The 20,380-nt window shown below is 44.9% G+C and overlaps 1 protein-coding gene across 8 annotated transcripts in view; it reads left to right on the top strand.

Annotated features, from left to right (window-relative positions):
• TBC1D1 (TBC1 domain family member 1) overlaps positions 1–20,380 on the top strand; it is a 160,328-nt gene that overhangs the window by 133,836 nt on the left and 6,112 nt on the right. For 7 of the 8 annotated variants that reach the window (XM_083158523.1, XM_083158483.1, XM_083158492.1 and 4 more), the window contains 4 exons: positions 5,046–5,290; positions 9,116–9,275; positions 14,300–14,469; positions 15,250–15,423. In XM_083158523.1, coding sequence (XP_083014649.1) covers positions 5,046–5,290; positions 9,116–9,275; positions 14,300–14,469; positions 15,250–15,423 — 749 coding nt within the window. Of the gene's footprint in view, positions 1–5,045; positions 5,291–9,115; positions 9,276–10,961; positions 11,049–14,299; positions 14,470–15,249; positions 15,424–20,380 lie in introns of those variants that run through there. The other variant, XM_083158516.1, reaches the window with a different exon arrangement.

Here is a 20,380-nt window from a genome sequence, read left to right as displayed (position 1 = left end):
TTTCACTTGCAGACTGGTTGCTGCTAATGCACAACACATATAGTATTATAATTATATGATCTCTGTATGTAGGGATAATAAGGCTTGCCTCGGGCTGTATTATGTACGGTGTTACTGTAATGTCAGGTTCTGTGCACCCTGTATTGTACCTTCTGCAGTAGCTTGCTGGGGTCCTGTAATTATTTTTATTGTCTAATAAGGTCCCAGCGCAAAATAGTTTGAGGACCCCTGTTCTAAGGAGTGCCATGTGTTCGGCTCTGTGAACCACTTGTGGCGCTTTTATAAATAAAATATAATATTGCTAGTTAATAACCCATAAAATGGTGGCTTCTGCAATGTATTTTCACTTTGAGCTGTGACATTTTTTAGCCCACAAACTCCTCCATCCCCAGTCCCTATCTGCTCCTACCTCCAATCCCTGTCCAGCTCCCCCTCTCCATAGCCAGCACATTTGAAACAGACCAGTGTCCCTGCAAAAATGCTTTCACTTTCACAAAGGAGTCATTTGGCCCGTCGAGTTGCCTCTAGTGGCTAGTGCCGGTACTTAACCTCATAGAGGTGAGGAGGGGTTAGCCTTTTACACTGGAAGCCACAATATGTGGTTTTGCCTGTCATAAAATATGCAGGCAAAAAGAAGAAAACCCTGTCCCTCACCATATAAATGACCCCAAGGGTGATCTATAAACACCATTTACTTTAATTTAATTAAATTCAATTCAAAATTTCTCAAAAAGCTTTTCTCCTGGGGCGCTTTGAAAAAATCCAGATACTCTAGGGCAGTGATTCACACTCTCCACTGGCAGATGCACAGGTGCACTCATTATTCACTGACCCATTTTAAAAGATCACAGGTGGAGCTGATTATTTCACCTGTGGTTTCTGTGTGGAAAGCTGCAAAACATCCCACTGTTGGGAGTACTTGAGGACCAGGGTTGAGAACCACCGCTCTAGGGCACGGTGATTCAAAAAAAAGTCTGGGAATTGCTTCTGCTCTTATTGTGGGGTTTTCTGATACAACAGTGAGCAGTTATATTATTTACTTTTACTAGTATTAACAATGCTACAAAATTATTGTACTGTGTATAAGCGCATAATAAAAAATACAGAATAATCAATTAACAAAAATAATGATTAAAATGATTAGAAAAATTAAACATATTTGTAAAAAAAAATTTTTGATAAAAATAATAATAAAAAAAGTCCCATGTGACAACCAGCGTAGTAACTGTCCGACTAATAAGCTGTTGTCTTGGAAACCAGCGTATCCTGGCTACTAGCACTACCAGCGGGAGGTGAGAATTGTTGCATTCCTACTACAGTCACATGTGTTCGGTATCCTAGTACTCCTGACAGTTCCCTTCATTCCGGCTAACTACAATGCCTTTATCATATTAATCTATTTTCCTTTTATTTGAGCTACGTACAGCATGAGGGACCTGCTACATTTTAATCATTTTATAAGACTTTGTCACCGACGCAAACTGGGATCTTCTATTTTACCGGCATTATTGTTGCAGCATTCCTGAAACTCAAGGGTGGGGTAGTGTTTAACAAGAGGGCTGCTCTTAAGAGACGCTTCATTTACCTTTACAAGAACCCCTCCCTGCTTTATACTTCCGCCAGTATCAAGTGGGAAATGGGATCGTATTTATTTAAAAAATGTATATAAAAAATTACATAATTGCTAAAAACTTAATACATATACACACATACACACACACACACACACACACACACACACGTAGTTTGTTCGTTCTAAACATAGGAATATTACTTGTCTATAAGGGTTCCTGCCTTTCCACTAGTTTCCTATTATCCTGGTCTTCCAAGTGTCAACACCGTAATGATTTCACTGACAGAAGCAAGTTGTAGCATGCTTAATACCAGCAAATCATTCACGCATCGATCAGGGGACCCAGCCCAGAGTTTGTTTTGTCCCCTACTACTAACCTGCAAGACCTGACGACGCAAACACATGATGGAAGCGTGTGACTACATTATTTTTTTATTTTATTTTTTGTTATTTAAAGAGACACACAACAAGATGTTACTTGCTGAGGGTGTTTACAACTATTTAGTTTTACTGTGTAAGTAATAGGAGATTTGTGAATCATTACATTCTATGGGCCAGATGTATGAAGCTTCAAAAAGTGATAAAATGGAGAGTGATATACAACCAGCCAATCAGCTCATGTCTGCCATGTTACAGGCTGGGTTTAAAAAATGACAAGTAGGAGCTGATTGGCTGGCTGTTTATCACTCTCCACTTTTTGAAGCTTGATGCATCTGGCCCTATAGCTTTTGCAGAATTATATATACAGCTGTGGAGACTGCTGTCCGGATTGCCCCAAATTAAGGGTACCCATACACACCGTCAGCCGGTAGATTTTTGTAAAGCTGGGTCATACACCTAAAGATTTTTTATCCAATCTGGCTGGTTGGGACAAAAATCTGGTAACATGGGAGCAAATGACAGTTGACCATATGCTTTGAAATGCTGGAAAACTGACAAACGGTCTTCCAGATGTTACCAGATTTTTGTTCCAACCAGCCTGATTGAACAATACATTTTTAAGTGAAAGGCCAGCTTTAGATGGGATTGGCTACAACTTGCAATGAGAGTACTTTGTCAGATCAATATCTGATCAGTAATAACCCTATTTTTACCGCAGCCAACTTTTAACCTGGGTTATTGCCAGGACAATACTGGTCAGGGTTTGGTGGCAAAGGATCAGTTAAAAACTACCTAAGTCACAATACACAGGAATCCAACCCTGTAGGCTTACAGAGTCAAACCCATTACTGACCCGGGTAACCGCACGTTATGGATGGTGTGACAGGGATGATCCAACCTGGGTTACGCTAAAAGTGTAGAGAGAGCCAGATAGCAAGTGGTTTAAGATGATTCCTCCAAGCTCCAGCAGACCAGGCAGAGTTCAGGTGCCAGGTCCAGCCTACGGTGTGAATGAGGTCTGACCCAGCTGTGACATGGGTCAGAACACCCTGGTTGGACCCAATGTTTTGGTGGAAAAGTGGTTGCATTGGAGAGAAATTGCTCTGTAGACCATAAATAAACATTGCTGTGATCACAACAGGGCCTAAGGCTACTGTCCACTTTTGCACACAAAAAAGGCATGCGACATGTAGACCTCATCCTACAGTGCTACATCCGACCTCTACTATGCTTGATGCTTGGCTATTACACACTTGACCTGTTTATGGAACATTAAGGTGTCTATTCAAGTGCAGTGGTCACAAGTTTCTGTTGCAATGGCTTGGAAATAACCGCAACAGCCTCTGCACTGGTTTTACCCCAGAATTGTGGCTTTTTGAATCACAGCCCACCAAAAAAAATTCCACAAATTCTACATTAAGTGCAGTATATGGATTATGAGCCTTTCACATAATGGCATCCAACTCTTATGGTTTTTGAATGATTTCCCCCTCCCCTCACTGTGTCAGCTGTCATCTGTGGCCTCTCTCATGAGGACTGTTCCAATCCTCTTTTCTGTATACCAGGGGTGGCCAAACCCTTCCTTGTGATCTGCCAACTGTTCACATTCTCCAAATCCCCTAGCTGGTGCACAGCAGTAGTTAATACTAATTGTCACATGACCCAAATCCCCTAGCTGGTGCACAGCAGTAGTTAATACTGTCACATGACCAAAATCACCTAGCTGGTGCACAGCTGTAGTCATTACTGTCACATGACCCAGATAACCTAGCTGGTGCACAGCAGTAGTCAATACTAACTGTTACATTACCCAAATCACCTAGCTGGTGCACAGCTGTAGTCATTACTGTCACATGACCCAGATCACCTAGCTGGTGCACAGCAGTAGTCAATACTAACTGTTACATTACCCAAATCACCTAGCTGGTACACAGCTGAAGTAATTACTAACTGTCACATGACCCAAATCACCTAGCTTGGTGCACAGCTGTAGTTATTACTAACGGTGCACAGCTGTAGTCATTACTAACTGTCACATTTTCAAACCTGCTGCATTCATTCCTACTATAGATCCACAAGTTGCCTGATATACATGAACTGTTGGTAGATCTCGAGCACCGTTTTTGCCACCTCTGCTCTGTTGTCTACATGCCCTTCTACTAGCAATATCGTAACCCATTAAAAGGGTCTTTGGTTCTGTTTTAGATCTCGCCTCTATCAAAACTAGTCTCTTCCATCTGTATTTCATGTTGGCCTAAGCACCGTCTACCTTTAGTGGTCGACCTAATGTATGTTGTCCTTCATTCTGTCGACCCTATGACCCATACCCTATTGATATTGTTAACAGGTTGTCTAGTGTGTACATGCACCATAGACTTGGAGGAGCATAAGCTCTTTGAATTAGGAGACCTGTAAACTTGCACTGCTGGGAGACTGGATTTAGGAGACGCTGCTTTAGGGGTATATTTCTTCCTTTTTGTATTTTAGTTGTTCTGTAGTGTTAGGTGTGATCTCCATCGCGTGTTATTTTCCACTAACATTTGCAGAATCTACGGCACATTTAATAATAATTTGTAACCTTACTCCTCCGTTACTTAACAGCCTCTGATTAGGAAGCTGGAGAACTGTGTACTGTATCGTTTTCACCATGCCTGTGCCAAAGGTACAGAGAGGGAGGGAGATCGAACAAAGCAATAGAAGGCCGAGACCAGACTTGCAATGACCCAAACAACCACTGGGTGTCCCTGTGGCTGCCTGTATTGACTGGTACCCCTATTTCAGCACGCTACCAGTATAATGATCTCTTAATATGGCTGTTTAATAAGACGGCATAAACCTTTTTTTATTTTCTAATTTCTTTATCTGGTGCGTAGCAATGAACCCTATGAAGTGGCTTAATTCATTACCTGAGTACATAATTCTCAGGGGCCAAAGACAAGTTGATTTTATGCTGTTTACCTAGTAAGTAGTGTTGAAAGTTTACTTAAGGAGATAAAGCCTCTTCAAAAGAATCTTGTTTTTGTTTGACCTGCCCTGATAGAGAGGTTCAAGTGAACGTATGTGAATTGCTAACCTCCAATTGTTTTCATAGGACGCACCTTCCCGACACACCCATACTTTGCAGCTCAGCTGGGAGCGGGACAGCTGTCGCTGTACAACATTTTGAAGGCCTACTCCTTGCTCGATCCTGAAGTCGGCTACTGCCAAGGTCTAAGCTTTGTCGCTGGAATTCTGCTGCTTCACATGAGTGAAGAGGATGCGTTCCGGTTGCTGAAGTTTCTGATGTATGACCTAGACCTGAGGAAGCAATACCGGCCTGATATGGTCACGTTACAGGTACTACACTCACACAAGCAATCATGTATTGCACCGACAAGTCCACTCATACCCAGGGCCGGTGTAAGGCTTCCCGGCACCATAGGAATAACTTCAACCTACTGCCGCCAATATCCACTCTCTAGACCCTGAAATGGTAGTTGTGGTGGTGTCTTAGAAGTTCCAAAACTGACAGACCTCCTTAATTTTGGGATAAGTAGACTCTTCGGCACCCCGCCCAGCTGCCTAATGGTAGAGTCAGCACTGGTCATACCGCTGACTGGAGAATAGCTGCAAAGAATTGGTTTCTGTATTCTGGCATCTAAATCCAAATCTCCTCAGGTGTTGCTGTAGCACCTGGAGAAAGCATCATAGAGTATGCAGTCTGTGCAAGGGAGAGGTCATTCCAAAGTAGTGGGCAGCATGAGGACCAAAGGAGATGTGGTCTCACTGGGAGGGGCGTGGCCTCACAGCCAACCCCACCCCATTCATCTAATTTTGTAGGTCCCAGAGATGCGAACTGCCCCTTGTCTGTCTACACTGCCAGCTCCTACATTGTAATGTCATAGAGTAGCACCTGGCTTCTCTCACTGAGAAAAAGCTAGCGTTTTGGTGACACCTGGGAGTGGCCCCTACTCGCATAGTGACGCCACTGCATATGTGTCTTTGCCTGCCTATCTCTGGATCTCTATCAAACCTTCTATAGAGTGGTACAGTAGAGAAGGTGCCCATAGCAACCAATGGCATTCTACTTTTTTTTTTTTATTATTGAACTTTATAAATGCTAGCTAGTGGTTTCTTTATTACTTGCTTGGGTGGCCTGGGTTTGTGGTCCCAGTCCGACTCAAATTATTTATGGTCCATATAATAGGCAAAACCAGTGTTTGTGCCATCTAATCCTAAAATATGTGGACAAATAGAAGTGACTCCTGGCCCTCCCCTCATAACTAATAACATACTGTATAAACATAATTTATTTCTAACGTAGGGCGGGATGTACCAACCTGTAAATGCTGTAAAAACCCCATTAACATGCATTAAAGCCCCACCGCTGGGGCTTCACCGTGGGGGGTTATGCCAGCTCTCGCCGATGTAACCCCATAGAAGCCTTTGGGCTTCTTTTAGCTGCCCCTGAACCATATAAATAAAGGATAATGATCATAATAATAATTATTAGGGACAGCAATCTACTATTCAGGTGAACATTGATAACATAGTAAAGCAGAAAGTGCTTCTGGTAAATAGACTATTTCTTAGGTAAGATGGTGCCACAGGTGTGTCCTTATACTGTATATCTAGCCTCAGTCTGAGTGCTTAGAAAATGCCTTATTTGCGTTGCAATGCATATAGGACACACAAGCAGACCCCGCTGATTAAAATATGTGACATGATTCTGTGTGCGACTGCGTTTTCAATCTGCATACAAAATTCTGTGTTACAGTATTTTCTAGGAAAACATGAACGTATGCGGATACAGCTAAAAGCGCACACAGACTATAGGTGTTCCACATATTATTTGAATCAGCAGAAGCTGCTTGTGTCTCTTATTTGCATCATTTTGTGAATAAGACTCATTTTAATAATAAAAAAAAATGTTTAACGAAAAAAATCTTGGCGCTACGAGCTCACGCCACAGCATGGCGTGACTAGAAGAGCGGTTTAAGCCTTTGGGGGAAATTTACTAAGATGTGTATTCTACGTCACATGTAATGTTGCTATGGGCAACCAATCCGATCCTGTCTACTATCTTCTAGAGGGTGGTAAATAAATAAGTAGTAGATTCTGATTGGTTGCCCGTAGCAACATCACATGTGAAGTAGTAGAATACACATCTAAGTAAATTTCCCACTTTGAGTGTTAAAATCTCCGTGAGAGATGTTCAAAGTATCAGCTAAAAATGCCAACGTCGCTTGCATTTGCTATATCAATTTCAAATAAAAAATGTTGTGTAAAAAAACCCCCCCAAAAAAAACAGGGTACTTGTGAGTTATCCGGGCTCCCGATTTTTTGATTGTATGCCTTAAGTTAAGGCATACAATCCGATGCGATACGATATCGCATCGCATCGCATCGCATCCGACCATCGGATGCGATGACCCGATTTTTCCATAGGAATCAATGTTAAAATGATTCCTATGGAAAAAGGGGTCCTTTTCATACCCCTACTATCCAAGTGGGCATGGAGTTGGATATAAACCTGTGGCGAGCGTAGCGAGCCACCGAGCCCGAAGCGTGGCGAGCGAAGCGAGCCCCGCGAGGGGACGGTATTCCGTGTCCCCTCGCGGGGCTCGCTACGCTCGCCACGCTTCGGGCTCGGTGGCTCGCTACGCTCGCCACAGGTTTATATCCAACTCCATGCCCACTTGGATAGTAGGGGTATGAAAAGGACCCCTTTTTCCCATTGAATTCCATGTTAAAATGGACTCAGTCCATTTTAACATTGATTCCTATGGAAAAATCGGGTCATCGCATCGCATCCGATGGTCGCATGCGATGCGATGCGATGTCCCGATCCGACCCGATTTTAAAATCGGACGCCCGGATAACTCACAAGTACCAAAAACAGTGATTATATTTCCTATATAAGGTAAACATTAAAGGTCATTAGGGTGAATAAAAATGCTTGCTTGCCAATTTTCACAACTATTTTGACAAATTCACTTGGCACTCAAGGGGTTAAGGCAGGGCTGGGCAACACCGGCCCTCCAGATGTTGATGAACTACACATCCCAGCATGCCTTGCATCAGTTTCGGCATGGCCACATAGCAAAACTGCTTTGCATCCTGGGATGTGTAGTTCACTAACATCTGGAGGGCCGGTGTTGCCCAGCCCTGGGTTAAGGTGTAGGGAGGCTACACGTACTGTATGTGGACACATCTGTAGGTGAGGGATCGTAACTTAAATATGATGCCTATGTGGGGTTACAATATCAGGCACCAATACCTGTTCTAGCTGCCCCCATTATACAGTACATGGGGAAATTGCCTCACGTAACCTATCAGATTCGATCTGTTCTCTTCTAGAAGGTGCTAAATAAATAAGTAGTAGAATCTGATTGGTTGCTATGGGTAACATCCCATCTTCAATAGAACTCCTATCTTTGTAAATTTACCACTATGGGACAAATGTAATAGGGTGTGAGAATCAGAAAATTAGTAATTTTGGGCGAGTTTTCTCCATTTTTTTTATTTGTTTTTAAAGCGGCAATCAATTACACTACAAAACCAGGTTGATTTTTGCCATGGAATTGATTGCTACTTTAAGAAATATAGGAATCCCAATGGGCCAGATGTGTCAAGCTTCAAAAAGTGATAAAGTGGAGGCGTGGCCACAAAAACAGCCATGGATTGTCGACCTGCGGCCGAGATCGCGACAATCGTCGCCCGTTATCGGCAGAACGGGCCCGACCGCTTCTAAAGTCGGGCCCGTTCTGCATTGATCCTGCTTCAATGCTGTCGCAAGACCGCATTGAATAAGGAGCCGCCGCAATTTCCGCCATCGGGAATAGCGGCGGCACATTGAATACCGCTCTAATTCTCTATATTGGCCAGTGAAATTGGCATGTGTGTCCAGCTACAGTATGTAATGAAATATAATGAACACATCACTTTTTCAAAGACCCGTCCGATGATTTGTTTGTTTGTTTTAGTCTTTGGTTCTATGGATTTCTTTGCAGATGTGTTTATTATAAGCTGCCAGTAGTGGTGACTGATATGTGATTGAGGTTACTTTCAAGGGCTTGTGCCCCTTCTGCTTCCTGTGAGAATACAAATTACCCAGATCTCCCTCCGCAAGATGTAACCTGTAACTGCACATGTTGCAATAGATTTCTTTTGTTTCCTTAGATCCAAATGTACCAACTTTCCCGGCTGCTTCACGACTACCACAGAGACCTGTACAACCACCTGGAGGAGTTCGAGATTGGTCCCAGCCTCTATGCTGCGCCGTGGTTCCTCACCATGTTCGCTTCTCAATTCCCTTTAGGCTTTGTGGCCAGAGTGTTCGGTAAGTTGTGCAGGAAATGTATGTTATGTTATTCTTTTTGCGTTTCCCAGAGCTGGCGATGAGAGAGATGGTGGGACCTGAGATGGAGATGGAAAGTGAGGGAAAAGCCTTGTATTATCGTGTGGGTTTATTTATGTTCAGAGATGGTGTAATGGTAGACGCTATCCAGCTGTGGTGTAACTAGCAGACTCAATGATGATTAATGTGTTTCCCCAATAATCCTGTATAATAAATAGGCGTACGCTACTCCTCACCTCCTATGGGGGAAATTGCAGTGTTTTGCGTGCTAGTGGCCACTAGATGGCGTCCGGGGCAATTTAAGCGATGCTCCATTCAGGCGCAGGCAGACACCGGTTCTGATGTTACGGTTATGATCTGTCATTTTCATGCCCTGGAGCCCTCCTGTACAGTATACAGATAAAGGCGGCATGGTCGGGGCTCATAAATAATTCACGCCAGAATCAAGTGTTCAGTTCGACATTTCGGTTTATTGACCTCCTTGAAGGATCGATAGAGCGAAAACGTCGAACTGAACACTGGAGTCTAACATGATTATGTGAGACGCGAGAGTGTGCCGCCTTTATTTGAATTGAGATAGAGCAGCGGTTCTCAAACACTGGGTCCTGACCCCAAAGTGGGTCCCGACCTTCTCAGCATGGGGTCGCGACTCCATGTTGCTGACCATCAGGCTGATGACTTTTCTAATCTCAGTCAGTGATTCAAGGAGTCTGAAAAATCTGTTGAATTGTCTGTTACTTCAGACTCCTCCCATCATTGAGTTCCTCCACAATGCTGCCATATATGTGCTGTCTGCTGACTACACCTGATGTGATGACCTTCTGCAGTAACTTGCTGGGGTCCTGTAATCATTTTTATTGTTTGTTGGGGTCCCAGAGCAAAAAGTTTGAGGACCCCTGCGATAGAGAGGTATATATTTTAATGTGCCGAAGGACTGATTTCTGAACAGTTTTTGGAAAAAATAATATTCGGCAGCTACTGGCCCTCATCCTGATCTTTTTTTTAGGACCTATGTTTTTAACAGGGTCTGGGCATACTATTATATTCTTCCACCATGCCGTAGTGGATGGTAGGGTATGAAATACCGCCTGTCGGCTCGAATAAAGATGTGAAAAACTGATGTTTAACTTTTTGACTGTCCATTGTCAACCGAATGCTTGTGCTGACAATAACCGTGTTGATCTTCAGTGGTCGAATTAATGGGGTGTAATCAATGCTGGGGGCGAGCGGCGCTGCCTGCTCACTGTCACCACTCGCCCTGTCCGTATACAAATAACCCCACTGCATGCGCTGATTTCCCCCTTGCTCCGTTTTTGGAGCGAGGGGGAAACGGCGCATGCGCCCGTAGAAACCGCTAGACTCGCGGCTAAATGCGGCAGGCTCCCTTCATTAGCCGTGAGCCTCGCTGTTTGGGGGAATCCTCCCCGTCCTCTGGCAGAGAGCATTCCCCCGGAACATTGAATAGAGTGAACGGCCTTTTGTCTTGCAATATTTAGATAGTTTTATAATATGTAAGGAGGGAAGTCGCACCTTATGTGCTGCTTGACAGAAGTGCTTTACATTGTGGTATTTCCCCCTGATGCAGTTGCAGGATGCCAGCCTGTGTATCACTGTTGCCTAACTGCAGTTACCCAATAGCCGGCACCCTCCTCCTGCAGTTTCTCACAGCAGGAAACCAATTTGGACGCTTGTCGCGATTTGTTTAAACAGTATCAGTTATCCCACTGGCAGTAGGGTGCACGGCTGAAAATGAAGGTGGGTGGAGGGACTTTATATCTGTAATTGTTCCCGAAAACCGTTTCCTGTACAATTGACTCTTTTTTTTCCACTAGATTTACGCGCTCACCTTCTCTCTCAGTTACTAATAAGTAACAGCCTTCTGGCTCAGGCGGCCTCTTATTTTCTTACCAGTGCGCAGTTTGTCAGCAGAGACTGTAGTGACTGGATAAGAGATCAAGGGCCGTGCGCAGCAGAACTCGATGGAAAGATCTGGGCATCGGCAGAGCCGAGCTGGATTCTGTGTCCACAGAAGACATTGATTTTGTTGGCTGCTCCCACAAGTGTCCCTTGTGTTTTCTAATTTCTAGAGAGGAAAAGAAATCTGTGGAAAAGATATTTGTGTTTTTTTTAGCATTTAATGTTTTTTTGTGTGAGTCATTAACCTTTTATGTGGCTGCTGCAGTGTGCACTGGTCACTCACGGAGTGCTGCACTATGTGCAGTCACCTCAGTTGGCAGATGTTCTATGCTTTGGAGAGAGATAAAGTACCAGCCAATCAGATCCTAACTATCGTTTTACAGGCTGTAATAAAAAAAACTGCCCTGAGATGATTGGCTGGTACTTTATTTCTCTCCACATCCTCTCTCCAAGTCTTAGTACAGAGCCCCTAACTCAGGGGTTCCCAATCTTTTTAGAATCACGGCACCCTAGAGTACCAGAATTTTTCCAGGGCACCCCTAGGCCCAAAAATATATATATAAAATGAAGTAGATTGTGTTTATATGTGAATCTTAGGTTCAATTATGTGGTAAAGGACAGGATTTGCTTTTGATTGTACACATATGTATGATTGGCAGCCACCAGCACTGGTTTTGTCCATAAATAATTGATCATAAATAATTTGAATGGTCCTGGACGACCAACCCGAGGCACCCCTGCAAGTGTCCCGAGGCACCCCAGGGAGCCACGGCACACAGTTTGGGAACCACTGCCCTAACTCATTTTTCAAACCCAGCATAACATGGCAGGTAGGAGCTGATTATGTGGTACTTTTATCTCTTTACTTTATCTCTCTTCAAGGCTTATTTCAGTGATGGCTTACCTTGACACTACAGCTGTTGAACTACACATCCCAGCATGCCCTTCTACAGTTTTACTATTTGGTCATGCTAAAACTGATGCAGGGCATGCTGGGATGTGTAGATCCACAACATCTGGAGTGTCAAGATTAGTCATCACTGGCTTAGTTAGTAACAAGTGGCGGATCCAGAGGTGGGGCTGCAGCACGGATTCAAATAAGGGAGCAACACCAACTGCCAGTGAGTCAGTTTGGAATGGCAGTTGGTGGCAGCGGGTGTGCCTTCCCTATTTGAATATGGAACTGTGCTACAGCCCCAACTCTGGAGCCACCGTTGGTTAGTACATATCCCCCTAGGTCTAGGTACCTGTGGTGGTCGGGTGCATAGGGATACTTGCCCACATTTTGGACAGACCATATTATGGCAGAATTAAAACACTGTAAAGGGTGCAGCCATTGCGGGGTCTAGAGGGGATGCCCATCCAGCAATGTCACAGTCCCCCCCCCCCCCCCCCCATCGCTAAATAATTTATTTGATGTAGAAAACTGTGGAATATGATAGTACTAAAAAGTAATGTAGATTTTATTGTGCTTACATAATGCTGTGTGTTTGTGTGTTCTCATACAGTGGCTAATAATAGATCACACTGGCTGTATGACCTTATAGGTATGTACAACCTGATCCTCTGTACCTACATCGCGGCACTCCCTGGCTGTGGGATCTGTAAAGTAGAGAGGAGGTGCAGCACGTATACTGTAGCAGGATGTGTCACAGCTGGGACAGGATCCTGCACTTGTACATCGCTATACGGATGAATACAGCTGCATCGTGAACCTCAGGAAGGGACAGATCAGCTGGGAACAATGTTGTGATTGTGATAGAGCAAATCTGTATGCAATCAGATACTAGCAAGCATTTACCAACGCTGACTAGCCCCCGGAGCTTGCGGAAATCCTCGCACACAGAGGTCATTCAGAGTTTAGGGATGGTATAATTCCAGGGCAACTTTTAAAAGAGAAAACAGACTTAACCCAGTTCTCACATCAGCCGACGGACAGACACTAATTGCAGAGGAAAATGTGACAGTCACATTACTAATATCGAATACACGCAACAAATAAATGCCTTGCTGGATAATTAGCTAGAGCTAGGTGTGGCCAACATATGTACGGAGGCGACTGATACAATAAAGCTACACTTGCACTGTTGATAAAATTGTGCTTTTAAAATCCACGGGTAACTCCAGATGTAGTTGGATAAGGAAATAATAATGCTGATAAATATGGTTCCAATTAGCAAAGTGATCTTGAAGTGCATCAAATTTCCCTGCTCTGTAAATGTGTTTGAGTCATTCTGTTACATAGAGAATGCCCCCCAGTAGTGCTATTTGCACAGAGAATACCCTCTAATAGTGGCATTTACATAGAGAATACCCCCCCCCCAGTAGTGCCATTTTGATAGAGAAGCAGTCACTGGGTGTAGGGGGAGGAGCCAGGGATGCGGGCACTTCCTCCGCATCTGGTGTCCCTTCAGCAGCGCATCTTTTGTTGTTGCGCTGGCTCCCCCAAGCCACCACAGGGTCTGCCTCACTATTGTTACACCACTGGTATTATCCAGTTACACACGATCATTGATCGCAGGTTATTGTCTCACCTGGGGTTAGCCAATTAACCCCGATAAGCCGTTTTGTGCCATAGCTTATCAGGGATTTAGTTTTACCTGCCTCAGGCGAAGCAAAATCCTTGAAGCTAACCCATTTTCAGCAAAAACATGGCCGCGATGGCCAAAATAACACCGGCATCATTGAACCTGTGTGTGTTTTGGGGAGAAAATGTGTTGTTTGCTCCCAAAACCTGGAAAAAATGGTCAAAAATGTCTGTTTATTTGATTTTTGTCTGAATATATTTATTTTATTTGTCTGTTTTCCAGAGTTTGGGAGCAAATGGTCAATTCTCATTTGCTCAGATACATTACCAGATTTTCGTTCCAACCAGATTGATTGGAAAGATCATCTTATAGCCAATCACATTGAGCTGAAGAGGAGTAAAGAAAGGCATGCAGAGTGGAAACCATCCGGTTGAGGGGGAGGGGGCGGTGTTCCCATTACCAGTGATGTCATTTTGCTATAGGATTCTCGTTCTTTATTTGCATTGCTACTATAACACTTATGTTTTAATTTTTGTGTATTATTTATTTTCTTTCTTGTAGACATGATTTACCTTCAGGGATCAGAAGTAATATTTAAAGTGGCTTTGAGCTTGCTGGGCAGTCACAAGCCCTTAATATTGCAACAAGAAAATCTTGAGTCCATTGTAGAATTTATAAAAAATACGCTTCCAAACCTGGGACTGGTCCAGATGGAGAAGACAATAAACCAGGTAATCTAAGGAACCTTTTACTTTTATCCAGACCTGTGGTGAGACAGAGACCTATGGTGTGTGGTTTCCTGGGATGGTGGTCTGCGCCAGAGTTATTAGGCAGTAGGGTATTGGGGGTTTATACTCTTTATTGTTTTACAAAGAAAGGCAGCACACACAAGAAGAGTGATAACCAATGTTCTAAGAGCAGATAATGGCCGCATATAGACAACACTGAGACATGGTTACGTTTTCAGGACAGAATGGGTACTAGTAGTAAACCAAACCACGCGTAGTTAGAAAAACACCAAGTCTGAATGAAATTGTGGGCTTTATTGTGAGATACGCCATTACTTGTTTTAGCCATTTGCCAGTTGTTAATGGTCGCTAGAAGAGGAGGAGTCACGGCTGTGAGTTTACTGATCCATTTATGTAATTTGGGTGCCAGTTGGACAAAGAGCCTGGTGTTTGGTGCAAGTTGTGGTCAATTTGGTCTTCTCCATTCTCATTGGAGGAAGACTTTATGAGGGACTTGTTATTTCGGCCCACAAAATGGGCCTTTCTGCAAGTTGGAGGTTATAATTAAGCTGTGTAATTTTAATATTGATGAACACTTTTATTTTGTTTTATTTAGTGTAGTAGTTATCATCATCATCAATAGTCTGAACTCTTCATGGGTACCGTATTGTGCTTTGGTTTTTTTTAGGTTGGGGCCCTAGTGATGAGGAAATCCTGATGATGAGCTTATGGAGGACCCCGTTCCCTGATCAGTGAAACAAAATTCTACTTTTGTTTTTGTAGGTGTTTGAAATGGACATTTCCAAGCAGCTGCAGGATTACGAGGTGGAATACCATGTACTTCAAGATGAACTGATCGATTCTTCTCCCCTCAGCGACAATCAGAGAATACACAAGTTAGAAAAGACAAATAATACGTTGCGCAAACAGAACTTTGACCTGTTGGAGGAGTTGCAGGTATGTAAATAGTGCCGGGTACAAATGTAACAGTTCAGTTAAAATCTGCAATTTTCTGCGGAATCTTGTTTGTTATTGCATTATTTACACGTAGATGTTTTCACTTAATGTGTAACCACCCACTGTACCATGTTACGGCTTTGCAGTACAAAGGTTTCAAGTTTAGAAAAAAAATGGGTTTAATTTTTTTTGTTGCCATTTTTGTGTGAACAATGTACGCCCATTGCTGTTCTAAGAGGCTGAAAAGCATTTGTTTAAAAATTGTAAGGGAAGAATTGTATGAAAAAAGCTGCATCACGAAGTCTCTGAGGCCAATGAAGATTTTTTTTTTAGAAGGTTGAATTGCTTCAAGATGGAGATTTTATTATCACTTCCAACACCAGCTTCATACATGCCTAATCTCCCAGGAATGTCTGGGAGATTCTTGCATTTTGAGTAACTTTTCCGGGCTCCCCAGAGCATACAGTAGGTTAGCCTTCCAAACTTTCTTACTACCCAAATGAAGGGGTGAGTGGTCCATGTGATTTCAAGGTGGACATGGTCATCGTAACTCTGCCCCATACTGCTCAATGCCGCAAATTGCAGTTTCTCTTTCAATGGTCCTGGTGACACAGCTCAACACTGGGATGTAGGAGGGTCCGAAGGAGCCAGGCACCTATCCTAAAGTTTTAGAGGGTAGGCTCCTCCCCTACTGCATCCCTGGACTCTTCAGTTCGTGTTAGGTGCCCACTGGAGTGGGTGCTATTCTAAAGGGCTGCAGGAGCAGCCGAAGAATTAGAGTAGTTAGGGGATTTTTATTATTTTATTAACATTTTACCCTAGCTAGGTAGGCACAGTGTGAGGATTCTCATAGTGAATCCTCACACTGCTTGCGCAGCAGGAGCTGACAGAAGCGCGTCCTGTCAGCTCACTGTGCACAAGGGAGACACTGTCTGGTCCCCCTGTGCAGCGCTTATAGCCTTTTCTAAAAGGCTGCCTGGGCTCCGGAGTACCCTGAAACCGGCTCCACGTTTAGGTGGGGATCATGGGGGACAGGCGCTCCGTGATGGCGGCGGCCATTTTATGCGGAGCTTACACGCTGAGCTCCTAGATGAGAGGACAGCAGCGTTGTGACAGGCATGTTCCAAGTGATCCCCATTTGAGGGGGAGACACTGGAACTAGGAAATCCTACCTAAGGAGCGGCTTGCTGGGGGTGGTTGGCGCCAAAAGGTCACGGACCCCGCAGCAGAAGGGACCTGTGGTCTCTTCCTTCACTCTGACTTTGGCGCCTTTCAGAACGCTTGCAGCGGAGCTGAGCTGGCTTACTGATCCTGGCAGAGTGACTTGGATTTCCTGGGCATCGCTTCCCCGCAGTTGAAACCAACAGACAGATAAGTGATTGGGTGCATTGCCTCTGTATAAACGCTTGTACATTGTTTGCACTGTGTATACTGATAGATATACATTTATCACTTGCATCATGTCTGAGCATCAGGCTGCGGTTTTGGGGGAGGGAGCCCTTAATGCACTGAGCGCGTGCAATGTTTGCACACAAAAGTTTGTCCCTGAGCAGATGGCCAAGGGGGGCTTATGTATTACTTGCGCTGATGTGAGACCCATGGGCAGTGATCCCCATAGGGCAGAGCATATGGAACCTGCGTGGGCCAGGGCCCTAGGCAGGTCAGTAAACGCTTTGGTGCAGCTTTTGGACAGGCAGAGTGATGGGCTGGTAGAATCACAGAGACCTATGCCATCATCTCAGCAGTCGTCTGGCTCCTTGCCTCTTACCCAGGCAGATCCTGCACTTATCCAGGTGATGCAGGATACTGCAAAAGGGGATTAACAGGTTCAGTGAAATGCTGGACAAAATGGATGATGTGGCAGGGACCCCTAGAAGGTCTTATGCTTTAACTACTGTGGTAGATGAAGAGGAAGGAGAGTATACTGACATCCCCTGGGATCAGGGTGATGATTTGGAAGAGAACTCTGCTGCTGGTATAGAGGATCTCATTGTAGCTGTGAAGCAGGCTTTAAAGCTGACTGTGGAGGATAAGACTCCTGTTAAAGGTGTTTTTAAGCGACAGCGAAAGGAGGCTGTTACTTTTCCTTCAGATGAGGGGTTACAGGAATTGTTAGAAGGGGCTTGGAAAACTCCTGATAAGAGGCTTCAGATGCCAAAACGATTCCTAAATCTGTACCCCATGCCAGAGTCTCATGCGGAGCTCTGGGAAAGGGTCCCAGTTGTGGACGCTTCAGTGGCACGTTTGTCCAAGGCTACTGTATTACCAGTACAGGGCGGTGCAGCTTTTAAAGATTCTGTGGATAAAAAGCTGGAGGGAAACCTCAAGGCTATCTTTGAAGGGGTGGGGTTTACCTTACGACCCCTTATTGCTTCAGCCTGGGTTTCTAAGGCCATGATAGAGTGGGCTGGTGAATTATGCACCATGCTGCAGGCTGACCCGGGTGCATTACTGCTTGCAGAAAAGATTAAGGCAGCAGCAGAATATGCAGTTGAAGCAGAGGAGGAAGCTATTAAAATGGCAACCCGAGTGTCCACAGTCTCCATTAATGCCAGGAGAGTGCTTTGGCTTAAAGCCTGGGAAGCAGACAATGAGTCCAAGAAGGCTCTGGAAACATTAGCCTTCAAAGGAAAGGTACTCTTTGGTACCGAATTAGAGGAGATTATAAAACAGGCCACAGGCGGCAAAAGTACATTCCTGCCGGCCTCCTCAGCAAAGCAGACGTCCAGATTTTCTGCTTTTAAGCCGTCCTTTCGGCCCTCCCCTAGAGGTGGTGCGTCCTTTCGAGGACAGTCTTTCAGGGGAAGGTTTCAGCCCTCTAGAGGCAAGACACAAAAGTCAAAATTTGGCTCTTTTCACAAGAAGCCTGCCAATAAAGGAGAGGATAAACCCTCTGCATGACTGTCAGGGGCTTTGCCCGACAGTGACAAAAGTGGGCGGGCGTCTCACACTCTTCAGGGACGCTTGGGCTTCCCTAGACCAGGATGCCTGGGTGCTAGACATCATAACACAGGGTTACAAAATCCCTTTCAGAGGGCCACCTCCGAAGAGGTTCATTCCCACATCCTTACCAAAGGAGGCACGGCTGCGTACAGCTCTTGTGAGAGCAGCGCACTCCCTTTTGGAAAAAGGGGTGGTGACACTAGTCCCCAAGACAGAGTGGAAGAAAGGCTTTTACTCCACGCTGTTCCTGGTGCCCAAACCAGACGGGTCTTTCAGACCAATACTAAATTTGAAGTCTCTAAATGTTCATTTATGGGTAGACCATTTCAAAATGGAGTCTCTACGGTCAGTACTTCTGAGTCTGGACCAGGGAGAATTTTTGGCGTCCATGGATGTCCAGGACGCATATTTGCACGTTCCTATACACCCGGAGCATCAGACCTTGTTGAGGTTTGCCATAGGAGACCTGCATTTACAATTCCGGGCGTTACCCTTTGGGCTAGCAACCGCGCCAAGGGTATTCACAAAGATAATGTCAGTAATGGCGGCGGTGCTGAGGCTCAGGGGAATCACAGTAATACCCTATTTGGACGATCTCCTGTTCAAAGCAGAGTCAGCAGCCATGCTGCAGAGTCACTTGGCAGAGGCCATCAGTTTTTTGCAGGCTCACGGCTGGATTTTAAATTTGCAAAAATCTCAGTTGGTACCGTCACAAAGGCTCCAATTCTTGGGAGTCATACTGGACACCCATCTTCATCGGGTATTCCTCCCGGAGGTAAAGGCCAGGGATCTGGTCACCCTAGTCCAGGAGATTCTCAGGGCTCAGAGCATTTCAGTATGGAGGTGCCTCAAGCTCCTGGGGAAGATGGTGGCGTCATTCGAGACGCTTCAATTTGCCAGGTTCCACTCTCGGAGGTTCCAATGGAACATTTTGTCAGCTTGGTCAGGAGACACTTTGACCATGAAATCCGAGATGATAGTGCTGTCTTCGGACACCCGAGAATCCTTGAAATGGTGGACAGAAGTAGATTCCCTTCAGTGGGGTCGGTCATTACAGACCTGGGACTGGTTGATAGTAACTACCGACGCCAGTCTCAGGGGCTGGGGGGCTATAGTCCTGGATCTCAGGCTTCAGGGCCTGTGGACGGCAGAGGAATCAGCGTTACCAATAAACATCTTGGAGCTGAGAGCTGTCTGGAAAGTCATTTCCTTGGCGGGAGACAGGTTACAGAACCTCCCTTTGAGGATTCAGACCGACAATGCCACAGCTGTGGCGTATCTGAATCACCAGGGAGGTACACGCAGCAAATTGGCCATGTGGGAGGTGTCCAGAATCCTCCTATGGGCGGAACAGAATGTTCCAGCTGTATCGGCTATATTCATCCCAGGAATAGAGAATATAGAAGCCGACTTCCTGAGCAGGGAGGAGCTCAAGGAAGGGGAATGGAGCTTACACCCTCAGGTGTTTCACCAAATCACTTCGATGTGGGGAACTCCGGATGTGGACCTGATGGCATCCAGGATCAACTGTCAAGTGCCCAGGTTCTATGCCAGAACAAGGGATCCACTAGCGGAGGCAGTGGATGCCATGACTATTCACTGGCAGGGAGATCTCCTTTATGCATTCCCACCAGTACCAATGTTACCGAGACTTCTGAAGAAAATACAGGGGCAGAAGGTTCCAGTGATCTTAGTGGCCCCGGATTGGCCAAGGAGATCCTGGTACTCGAGGCTTCAGAGGCTGTCTGTGGACTCATGGCGTCTATCTCTGAGACCAGACCTTCTAAGACAAGGCCCATTCAATCACCTGGATTCAGATCGATTGATTTTGACGGCCTGGCTATTGAAACCACCATTTTGAAAAGAAAAGGGTTTTCTGAGGCAGTAGTACAGACTATGATAAAAGCCAGAAAAGCTGTATCTTCGGCAAATTATTATAGAGTCTGGAAGACTTACATTCGATGGTGTGAGAGAAGAAAGGCTCATACATCTCATTTTAAGCTATCAAGAATGA

This window comes from Crinia signifera, chromosome 1 (assembly GCF_055691185.1).
Source record: "Crinia signifera chromosome 1, ASM5569118v1, whole genome shotgun sequence".
In the NCBI taxonomy this organism is placed as follows: domain Eukaryota; kingdom Metazoa; phylum Chordata; class Amphibia; order Anura; family Myobatrachidae; genus Crinia; species Crinia signifera.
This window is presented reverse-complemented; position numbering and strand designations above follow the sequence as displayed.